At 36.4% G+C, this 12193-nt stretch overlaps 1 protein-coding gene across 2 annotated transcripts in view; it reads left to right on the forward strand.

Moving 5' to 3' along the window:
• PLOD2 (procollagen-lysine,2-oxoglutarate 5-dioxygenase 2) overlaps positions 1-12193 on the forward strand; it is a 131002-nt gene that overhangs the window by 69035 nt on the left and 49774 nt on the right. For both annotated transcript variants that reach the window (XM_020872192.2, XM_020872193.2), the window contains exons 4-5: positions 1239-1402; positions 5344-5456. In XM_020872192.2, the coding sequence (XP_020727851.2) occupies positions 1239-1402; positions 5344-5456 (277 nt within the window). The remainder of the gene's footprint in view (positions 1-1238; positions 1403-5343; positions 5457-12193) is intronic.

The following is a 12193-nucleotide window of genomic DNA, read 5'->3' on the forward strand; positions in this document are numbered from 1 at the left end:
GATTCTTTACCAGCTGAACCATGGGGGGAAGCCCAAATTCATGTACAGAAAGTTAATAAATGTTGCCTGATACATACTACTATGTTAGCATATTAAAAAACTCCTCAAGAGCAAGTCTGGCAAAGTGTGAGGAACAGCCTCCTTACTCCCCAATTCAAATATCATAGCAGGGGCTTCCTTAGTGGTCCAGTGGTTAAGACTGTGCACTTCCACTGCAGTGGGCATGGGTTTGGTCCCTGGTGGGGGATCTAAGATCCTGCATGCAGCATGGTGTAGCCAAAAAGAAAAAAATAAAAAAACCCAACAACTTCCTCAATCCTTCCTTGCTGGTATCCCCTTCCTGCCTCTGCACCACTCCAAGTATCACAGAAGTGCATTTGAACTACTGGCTATTAGGAAGGCCTGGTGCCGAATTAAAGAGCATTTGTTTACTCTTCTTGCTTGCCACCTGGGATGTCAAGTCATGAAAGTATCATCTTTGGTTTTGAGGTACCCTAATGTTAAAAAAGATGCAGAAGAATTTGTGGTAGTGGCAAGAATAGAGAACTTATTGCAGAGAGGAAACAGGTAGTGTGTGTTGCATTTCATATTATAAGTCATTGTGATTCTATGGATGAACTGTGGGTAATGCAGTCTTCAGAAGAATCAATGAAACTATTAATTTAATTTTTAACATTTTAAAATATATTGGGCTTTAAAAAGATACACGTCTGTATGCATTTATTTTAGGACTTCAGGCTAAATAGTGATTCGAATTTAAATTTATACTGATGACATTTAGTACGTAGAAACATTTTGTCAAAGGTAATGAAATCTGCAAAAATTATTATATAGATGAGTACAAATTAAAAAGAAATATTAGGCAGTTACAATGGCAGCCTCTGTCAGTAATAGCACATCTACTATGTGCTACAACAAGTTACTGATTTTAAACTTTTCAACACTTTTGGAGTTTTGATTTTGGAGAGTAAATGATTATTGAAAAAATTAAGACTAATACTAAAAAAGCTGTCTTTTATTTGGACTTCATTGCCAATGTAACTTAAACACTAATAATACATTCCATATAATTTCAGTTGAGGGAAACTTGTTTGGTTTACTCTGCAAATAGTTGGAATTAATCTGATGTTGGATTCTAAATTCTCATTTTTATTAGAGAATAATAATCTCTTGGTTTATATCTCTAAATTTTGACAACTGTATTTTAAAATTTCTTATTTTCCCCCCTCATCAAACAGCTTTAATGTTATATTTGCTGGTGGTCCAGAAGAAGTTCTAAAAAAGTTTCAAAAGTCAAACCACAAAGTGGTCTTTGCAGCTGATGGAATTCTGTGGCCAGATAAAAGACTAGCAGACAAGTATCCCATTGTGCACATTGGGAAACGCTACCTGAATTCAGGAGGTGAGTAAGATACTGGAAGAAAAGTATAATGCAAGCCATGGATTAAAATATTGATGAGACCACCTTTAAAAAAATATATAACTATAGATATGTTTTAAATAACCATTATCTTCTTATTACTATGGAAAAATTGTATCTGTTTAAATTCACAGTGCATTTTATAGTTGACAAAACATTTTCTCATCTATTATATGATGCTCCTAAAAACACTAGTAATGGATTATTACTAGGGTAAATGTTATTTATGTGTAAACGTTATTATTTCTACATTATAAGTGAGAAAACCGTGTTTCCCTAATTTAAGTGACTTCTCCAATAGGCATTCATTTATTAAAGGAAAAACTACAGGGATTCTGGTCTTCTGACTATAATTTCATTAAGAATTTTCTGGGTCTAGGTTAACAGGCTTAGTAAATTCCCTTACTTAGTAAAAAGTGCAAGCTACACTTGAGTAGCTTTAACAAATAGGCATTAACTTTATCTATATTTTAAACAAATGGCTGGTGACTCAGATGGTAGAGAATCTGCCTGCCAATGCAGGAGATCCGGGTTTGACCCCTGGGTCAGGAAGATCCCCTGGAGAAGGGCATGGCAACCCACTCCAGTATTCTTGCCTGGAGAATTCCATGGACAGAAGAGCCTGGTGGGCTATAGTCCATGGGGTTGCAAAGAGTCAGACACAACTGAGCGACTAACATTTTGGCTTTCTTTCACTTTTACTTTCTTATTTTAAATATATCGGAGTAAATGATTTGTCTTGAAATCCCTAGTCAAAAAGATTCAACATTGAGTGCCTAGGTGAACTTAAAGTACTGCCTTAGCTATACCACAATGAATTAAGAAATAAATGATCAAGTTTTCCCCTCCCAATCAAAAAATAAAGTGAAGTTTGACTTTAGACATTATTTTATTTCTTTAGACTGAGATTAATATAAAAATATGGCCAGAAAACATGGATATAGGACAGGTAACTTGTCAGAGAAACTATGTTGGGTGGAAATTGCAAGCCACACTAGGAAAACAGATTTAATTGTAAATTACATAAAATAACTGATTGTATTCAGGACAGTTCAAATAAGTGCTGTTTGAGATAGTAGATCTGGGTTCTAGACTTCACTCAGTTACTTTTGTATATGAAACTTTTGACAAGTAACTTAGTTACAGTTCTACTCATCTGCATTTTCTTTTAGAAACCCATTTCCATGGTGATTCTTTGGAACTCCGTCAGCCCATATAAATTTGCTCTTCTGAAACCTTAAATCTTAGTGTGTACTGCCAAGTTTCAGCTCACTTTTTTTCTCTTCAGTACATTTTTTGTTCATGGTTTTGGGGATCTCCTAACCATTTTCTTTTTCTCCTAACTTACCTACCATCTTTGGGTTTTACTTCAACATTCAAGTCAGAACCTAGGGTTTCTCATATTGTTCACATTGTCCTCTTAGATTTACAGTAAAGATGGCTGCCTGCTCTTGACTTCTCTGTTTGGGCAATTTTAAATGAGAATGAGAGCTCCATTTGCTCCCAACTGTCAGACCCTCAGTGACACATGGCTTATTTTTTACCCTAAGTCCTAGATAGATTAAAAGCCACCTAGCCATGGAATTCTGGGATGAGTTTTACTTTGTATTTATCAGTTTTTCTAAAAATGACATGCTTAGTGAAACATAATATATGTAAAATCTAGATAGTGAAATATTTACTCGAAAATCTAAATTTCAAACAGAGGCACAGTACTTTGGAAACAGCAAAACTAGCGAGTGCCTTTGAGAGCAAGTTTAATTAAGGAGAATGTGTTTATAAGTGAGAAACTGATCATGTGCTGCTGCTGTTGCTGCTGAGTCGCTTCAGTCCTGCCGGACTCCGTACGACCTTATAGACAGCAGCCCACCAGGCTCCCCTGTCCATGGGATTCTCCAGGCAAGGATACTGGAGTGGGTTGCCATTTCCTTCTCCAATGCATGCATGCATACCAAGTCACTTCAATCATGTCCGACTCTGTGTGACCCCAATGGACAGCGGCCCACAGGCCCCTCTAACCAAGGGATTCCCCAGGCAAGAATACTGGAGTGGGTTTCCATTACCGGCTCCAGGGGATCTTCCTGACTCAGGGATCGAACCCAGGTATCCTGCCTTGCAGGCAAATTCTTTACCATCTGAGCTACCAGGGAAGCCTAAAAGTGATCAGACAGATATATCAGAACGTCATCCTTATTCTTTCCGTAGTCAGAATAAAGAAATGCTAGAAAATCTAAGTATGTTCAATAAAGTTTATGTAAATTTATGAATTATATAGAGAGTTATTTAAGAGATATGAATTTTGTTTGTGTGTACCTCATTTAGTTAAAAAAAATCATCATGGAGAGTAAACATGTTTCCTTATGAGGAAAATGGTGGAATATTAGAAACTTTACTCTTCTGAAATAGTATGGCAGTTTAATAGAAAAATGTAAACCATAAACTACATGTCACATGCTATGAAAATAAAAGTAGTTCCTTCTCATTTTTAAGGACATTTGTAATTTATAAAAAGGATAAGGAAACATAATTTTTGAAAAACAGTAATATAAACCATTGGAAAATGTCATATGTTGCTGCTTAGACATGTTTTTTTAATCACAGATTTGTTTTAAGAGTTAAAAAATATATATTTTTCAGTGTTTTAGGATTTTTCTAATTTGGCAAAAATGAGGAAAAAATGAGCCACGAGTGATTGATTTAGTCATGTTTTCATTTTGTCTTGTTTTCTCTAGTTAATATTCCTGCCTATTTCTTTTAATTCTTTTATTACTATGAGAACATTTTAATTTTGAGGATAATAAGTTAGCTTTCTTTTCAATTCTCAGGAGTGAAATTGCTCCTTGTTGAAAAGTATTGCATATCAATGAAACATAGCCGTTTGGCTGCATTTCTGAAATTCAGAGGAAGACTCAAACACAGGGAAAAATGATCCTGTTGTCTGTGTCTTTTATAGACAACTGTTGTTGGCATATTTAATCCTTGTGCTCTAAGGCCAAGGTAAAAAATCCAATTTTAGACTTCCTTTTTCCAGACCATGACAAAACCTAGCCATAAAATGGTTTAGCAGACATAGTAATGACTAGCTCAGTGAAGGAAAAATTCCCAAAATGTCCTAGATATAAAATTTCTTTGGGATGTTTGCAGTCAGTGACAAATCCAACATTCTTTTGATTGCGTTAACATCTCTGGCACTGACATCAAAACCACTGTAGTAGAGGTTTTTTTTTTTTTTTTCCCCCCCCAGAAACAGTGAATCTTTTACACAGGATCTAAGAACAGCATTTCAGAAGAAAGAAAATTCTTCTAATTCTGACTTTTTCCTAGTAACATTTTTTTCCCCTGACATGTGTTTGAAAATATTAGTTCCCTCTCTTGTATCAATTAATTTGGGGAGATGGGTTGAATGGATGGGGTGTAGTAGCATGGAAACATATACACTGCCATATGTAAAATAGATAGGTAGTGAGAATTTGCTGTATGACTCAGGGAACTCAAACTGTGGCTCTGTGACAACCTAGAGGAGTTGGATGGAGTGGGAGGTGGGAGGGAAGTTCAAGAGGGAGGGGACATATGTATACCTATGGCTGATTCATGTTGATGTATGGCAGAAACCAATACAATATTGTAAAGCAGTTGTCCTTTAATTAAAAATAAATAAATTAAAAAATTAATTTGTGGAATGTGTTTATTCAAAGACAGTCTTATTTGCACTGGGTAGTAAAAACTTTTTCTATTTGAATTTATATATAAAACAAAGGACACTCAATAACTCATATTTCTCTCATGGTGAGCTGTGAAATTCTAAACTATGGATTAGGACTAATAGCTTCACAAATCTATGCAACTGGTCTATGAAATTAACACAGACATGAGTTTTGGTCTTTAAATTCTAAATCCTCTATTCATTCTCTTCTCTATTGCAGGATTTATTGGTTATGCTCCTTATATCAACCACATAGTTCAACAGTGGAATCTCCAGGATAATGATGATGATCAGTTATTTTACACTAAAATTTACATTGATCCACTGAAGAGGGTAGGTAATAGCTCTCTCTTTCAATTTAATATCTGGGTTCAAGTGGCTAGTGGCACTCCAGTCATTGCATCCATATTCTGGGCAATTTTACAGGGAGAATAATAAATAAGGGGCCATCTCAATTGTGTCAACTCTAAGGAGCCTATCTGGAAGTCTCACAAAATACTTTGTATATTTTTCTTTGATTAGAACATATTTGTTTGGCTACCCATAATATGGAAAGGGTTTCCCTGGTGGTTCAGTCAGTAAAGAATCTGCCTTCAGTGCAGGAAACCGAGGTTAGATCCCTGACTCAAGAAGATCCCTGGAGAAAGAAATGGCAACCCATTCCACTGTTCTTGCCTGGGAAATCCTATGACAGAGGAGCCTAGTGGGCTACAGTCCATGGGGTTGCCAGTGTCGGACATGACTTAGCGACTAAACCACACACCACACCATATCACAAAATGCAGAGGAGTTTTTTTCTTTATTTCAAGCACATGTGTTCTACTAAAAATCTGAATTCTCTTATTAAGGGGAAGAATGTTGGGAACAAGAGCACTTTGCCTTAAACCCTAAGGACAATATTCCTGAGATTGACTTAAATGGAACTTTGGAGAAAAGTAAAAACAAAGTTCTTTAATTTGATACTATTTTCAGTATAATTACCTATAAGTTAATGTTCCATAAGTTTATTTTGTATAATCAATACAGTTATAAAATTTATTCAATTGTGTGTTTCAGGGTACTGTCATTAGGAAACAAGTGTTTTTTTTTTTTTTTTAAAGTATATTTTATTTTATTTTCCATTTATTTTTATTAGTTGGAGGCTAATTAATTTATAATATTGTAGTGGTTTTTGTCATACATTGACATGAATCAGCCATGGATTTACATGTATTCCCCATCCCTATCCACCCTCCCACCTCCCTCTCCACCTGATTCCTCTGGGTCTTCCCAGTGCACCAGGCCTGAGCACTTGTCTCATGCATACAGCCTGGGCTGGTGATCTGTTTCACCCTAGATAATATACATGGTTCGATGCTGTTCTCTTGAAACATCCCCCCTCGCCTTCTCCCACAGAGTCCAAAAGTCTGTTCTGTACATCTGTGTCTCTTTTTCAGTTTTGCATATAGAGTTATCGTTACCATATTTCTAAATTCCATATATATTTGTCAGTATACTGTATTGGTCTTTATCTTTCTGGCTTACTTCACTCTGTATAATGGGCTCCAGTTTCATCCATTTCATTAGAACTGATTCAAATGAATTCTTTTTAATGGCTGAGTAATATTCCCCATGGTGTATATGTACCACAGCTTTCTTATCCATTCATCTGCTGATGGGCATCTAGGTTGCTTCCATGTCCTGGCTATGATAAACAGTGCTGCGATGAACATTGGGGTGCACGTGTCTCTTTCAGATCTGGTTTCCTCAGTGTGGGATTGCTGGGCCATATGGCAGTTCTAATTCCAGTTTTTTAAGAATCTCCACACTGTTCTCCATAGTGGCTGTACTACTTTGCAGTCCCCCCAACAGTGTAAGAGGGTTCCCTTTTCTCCACACCCTCTCCAGCATTTATTGCTTGTAGACTTTTGGATAGCAGCCATCCTGACTGGTGTGTAATGGTACCTCATTGTGGTTTTGATTTGCATTTCTCTGATAATGAGTGATGTTGAGCATCTTTTCATGTGTTTCTTAGCTATGTGTATGTCTTCTTTGGAGAAATGTCTGTTTAGTTCTTTGGCCCATTTTTTGATTGGGTCATTAATTTTTCTGGAATTGAGCTGCAGGAGTTGCTTATATATTTTTGAGATTAATCCTTTGTCTGTTACTTCATTTCCTGTTATTTTCTCCCAATCTGAGGGCTGTCTTTTCACCTTGCTTATAGTTTCCTTTGTTGTGCAAAAGCTTTTAAGTTTGATTAAGTCCCATTTGTTTACTTTTGCTTTTATTTCCAATATTCTGGGAGGTGAGTCATAGAGGATCCTGCTGTGATTTATGTCAGAGAGTGTTTTGCCTATGTTCTCCTCTAGTTTTATAATTTCTGTTCTTACATTTAGATCTTTAATCCATTTTGAGTTTATTTTTGTGTATGGTGTTAGAAAGTGTTCTAGTTTCATTCTTTTCCAAGTGGTTGACCAGTTTTCCCAGCACCACTTGTTAAAGAGGTTGTCTTTTTTCCATTGTATATTCTTGCCTCCTTTGTCAAAGATAAGGTGTCCATAGGTTCATGAATTTATCTCTGAGCTTTCTATTTTGTTCCATTGATCTATATTTCTGTCTTTGTGCCAGTACCATACTGTCTTGATGACTGTGGCCTTGTAGTATATTCTGAAGTCAGGCAGGTTGATTCCTTCAGTTCCATTCTTCTTTTTCATGGTTACTTTGGCTATTCGAGGTTTTTTCTATTTCCGTACAAATTGTGAAATTATTTGTTCTAGTTTTCTGAAAAATACTGTTGGTAGCTTGATAGAGATTGCATTGAATCTATAGATTGCCTTGGGTTGTATAGCCATTTTGACAATATTGATTCTTCCAATCCACAAAGATGGTATATTTCTCCATCTGTTTGTGTCCTCTTTGATTTCTTTCATCAGTGTTTGATAGTTTTCTATGTATAGGTCTTTGTTTCTTTAAGTAGATATATTCCTAAGTATTTTATTCTGTTTGTTGCAGTGGTGAATGGTATTGTTTCCTTAATTTCTATTTCTGTTTTCTCATTGTTAGTGTATAGGAATGCAAGGGATTTCTGTGTGTTAATTTTATATCCTGCAATTTTCCTATATTCATTGATTAGCTCTAGTAATTTTCTGGTAGAGTCTTTAGGTTTTTCTATGTAGAGGATCATGTCATCTGCAAACAGTGAGAGTTTCACTTCTTCTTTTCCTATCTGGGCTCCTTTTACTTCTTTTTCTCTCTGATTTCTGTCGCCGAAACTTCTAAAACTATGTTGAATAGTAGTGGTGAGAGTGGGCACCCTTGTCTTGTTCCTGATTTCAGGGGAAATGCTTTCAGTTTTTCACTACTGAGGGTAATGCTTGCTGTGGGTTTGTCATATATAGCTTTTATTATGTTGAGGTATGTTCCTTCTATTCCTGCTATCTGGAGAGTTTTAATCATAAATGGATGTTGAATTTTGTCAAAGGCTTTTTCTGCATCTATTGAGACAATCATATGGTTTTTATCTTTCAGTTTGTTAATGTGGTGTATTATATTGATTGATTTGCAGATATTAAGGAATCCTTGCATTCCTGGGATAAAGCCCACTTGGTCATGGTGTATGATTTTTTTTTATATGTTGTTGGATTCTGTTTGCTAGAATTTTGTTAAGGATTTTTGCATCTATGTTCATCAGTGATATTGGCCTGTACTTTTCTTTTTTTGTGGCATCTTTGTCTGGTTTTGGAATTAGGGTGATGGTGGCCTCATAGAATGAGTTTGGAAGTTTGCCTTCTTCTGCAATTTTCTGGAAGAGTTTGAGTAAGATAGATGTTAGCTCTTCTCTAAATTTTTGGTAGAATTCAGCTGTGAAGCAATCTGGTCCTGGACTTTTGTTTCCTGGAAGATTTCTGATTACAGTTTCGATTTCCGTGCTTGTGATGGGTCTGTTAAGATCTTCTATTTCTTCCTGGTTCAGTTTTGGAAAGTTATACTTTTCTAAGAATTTGTCCATTTCTTCAAAGTTGCCATTTTATTGGCATAGAGCTGCCGGTAGTAGTCTCATGATCCTTTGTATTTCAGTGTTGTCTGTTGTGATCTCTCCATTTTCACTTCTAATTTTGTTTATTTGGTTCTTCTCCCTTTGTTTCTTAATGAGTCTTGCTAATGGTTTGTCAATTTTGTTTATTTTTTCAAAAAACCAGCTTTAAGCTTTGTTGATTTTTGCTATGGTCTCTTTAGTTTCTTTTGCATTTATTTCTGCCCTAATTTTTAAGATTTCTTTCCTTCTACTAACCCTGGGGTTCTTCATTTTTTTCCTTTTCTAGTTGCTTTAGGTGTAGAGTTAGGTTATTTATTTGACTTTTTCCTTGTTTCTTGAGGTAAGCCTGTAATGAACCTTCCCCTTAGCACTGCTTTTACAGTGTCCCATAGGTTTTGGGTTGTTGTGTTTTCATTTTCATTCATTTCTATGCATATTTTGATTTGTTCTATGATTTGTTGGTTATTCAGAAGCATGTTATTTAGCCTCCATATGTTTGTATTTTTAATAATTTTTTTCCTGTAATTGAGATCTAATCTTACTGCACTGTGGTCAGAAAGGATGACTGGAATTATTTCAATTTTTTTGAATTTACTGAGGCTAGATTTATGGCCAAGGATGTGATCTATTCTGGAGAAGGTTCCGTGTGCACTTGAGAAAAATGTGAAGTTGATTGTTTTGGGGTCAAATGTCCTATAGACATCAATTAGGTCTAGCTGGTCCATTGTGTCATTTAAAGTTTGTGTTTCTTTGTTAATTTTCTGTTTAGTTGATCTATCCATAGGTGTGAGTGGGCTATTATAGTCTCCCACTATTATTGTGTTACTATCAATTTCCTCTTTCATAGTCATTAGCATTTGCCTTACATAATGTGTGCTCCTATGTTGGGTGCATATTTATTTATAATTGTTATATCTTCTTCTTGGATTGATCCTTTGATCATTATGTAGTGTCCTTCTTTGTCTCTTTTCACAGCCTTTATTTTAAAGTCTATTTTATCTGATATGAGTATTGTGACTCCTGCTTTCTTTTGGTCTCCATTTGCATGAAATATTTTTTTCCAGCCCTTCACTTTTAGTCTGCATGTGTCCGTCTTTTTGAGGTGGGTCTCTTGTAGACAGCATGTATAGGGGTCTTGTTTTTGTATCCATTCATCCAGTCTTTGTCTTTTGGTTGGGGCATTCAACCCATTTACATTTAGGGTAATTATTGATAGCTGTGGTCCCATTGTCATTTACTTTATTGTTTTGGGTTCACGTTTATACAACCTTTCTGTGTTTCCTGTCTAGAGAAGATCCTTTAGCATTTGTTGAAGAGCTGGTTTGGTGGTGCTGAATTCTCTCAGCTTTTGCTTGTCTGTAAAGCTTTTGAGTTCTCCTTCATATCTGAATGAGATCCTTGCTGGCTACAGTAATCTAGGTTGTAGGTTATTCTCTTTCATTACTTGAAGAATGTCCTGCCTTTCCCTTCTGGCCTGAATGGTTTCTATTGGTAGATCAGCTGTTATCCTTATGGGCATCCCTTTGTGTGTTATTTGTTGTTTTTCCCTTGCTGCTTTTAATATTTGTTCCTTGTATTTGATCTTTGTTAATTTGATTAATAGGTGTCTTGGGGTATTTCACCTTGGGTTTATCCTGTTTGGGACTCTCTGGGTTTCTTGGACTTGGGTGGCTATTTCATTACCCATTTTAGGGATGTTTTCAGCTAGTATCTCCTTGAGTATTTTCTCATGGCCTTTCTTTTTGTCTTCTCCTTTTGGGACTCCTATGATTCGAATGTTCAGGCGTTTCACACTGTGCCAGAGGTCCCTGCAGTTGTCCTCATTTCTTTTGATTCTTTTTTCCTCTCTGCTTCATTTATTTCTACCATTTTATCTTCTACCTCACTTATCCTGTCTTCTGCCTCTGTTATTGTACTGTTGGTTCTCTCCAGAGTGTTTTTGATCTCATTTAGTGCATTATTCATTTTTAATTGACTTTTTTAATTTCTTCTAGGTCCTTATTAAACATTTCTTGCATCTTGTCAATCTTTGTCTCCAGGCTATTTATCTGTAACTCCATTTTGTTTTCAAGATTTTGAATCATTTTTATTATCATTATTCTAAATTCTTTTTCAGGTAGATTCCCTATCTCCTCCTCTTTTGTTTGACTTGGTGGGCATTTTTCATGTTGCTTTACCTGTTGGGTATTTCTCTGCCTTTTCATCTTGTTTAGATTGCTGTGTTTGGGGTGGCCTTTCTGTTTCTGGTAGTCTGTGGTTCTTTTTTAATGTGGAGGTTTCTCCCAGTGGGTGGGGTTGGACGATTGGCTTGTCAAGGTTTCCTGTTTAGGGAAGCTTGCATTGGTGTTCTGGTGCATGGAACTGGATTTCTTCTCTCTGGTGTGCAATGGAGTGTCCAGTAATGAGTTTTGAGATGGGTCTATGTGTTAGGTGTGACTTTGGGCAGCCTGTATGTTGATGCTCAGGGCTATGTTCCTGTGTTGCTGGAGAATTTGCATGGTATGTCTTGCTCTGGAACTTATTGGCTCTTGGGTGGTGGTTGGTTTCAGTGTAGGTATGGAGGCTTTTGGATGGTCTCTTATTCCCTAATGTTCCATATAGTCAGGAGTTTTCTGGTGTTCTCAGGTTTTGGGCTTAAGTCTCCTGCCTCTGGATTTCAGTTTTTTTCTTCCAGTAGTCTCAAGACTTCTCCAACTGTACAGCACTGATAATAAAACTTCTAGGATAATGGTGAAAAGATTCTCCCCCATGAGGGACACCCAGAGAGGTTCACAGAGTTACATGACGAAGAGGAGAGGGAGGAGAGAGATAGAGATGAGCTTCAGAAGAAAAAGGGGGACTCAAGAGGAGAGAGACAGATCTATGCAGTTCTCTGTTCCCAAAGTGTTCCCTGTAGCCCAGACACCCGCATAGATTAACAGAATTGGATTGGGAAGAAAAGGGGAAGGGAGGAAATAAAAGTGTTCTGAGGTAGAAAACGGAGAGTCAAAAGTGGGAGAGAGTAATCAACACACTCCTGAGTAAAAATGGGTACTGAATATTGGATTCTTAAATG

Source organism: Odocoileus virginianus, chromosome 4 (genome assembly GCF_023699985.2).
Source record: "Odocoileus virginianus isolate 20LAN1187 ecotype Illinois chromosome 4, Ovbor_1.2, whole genome shotgun sequence".
Classification (NCBI taxonomy): domain Eukaryota; kingdom Metazoa; phylum Chordata; class Mammalia; order Artiodactyla; family Cervidae; genus Odocoileus; species Odocoileus virginianus.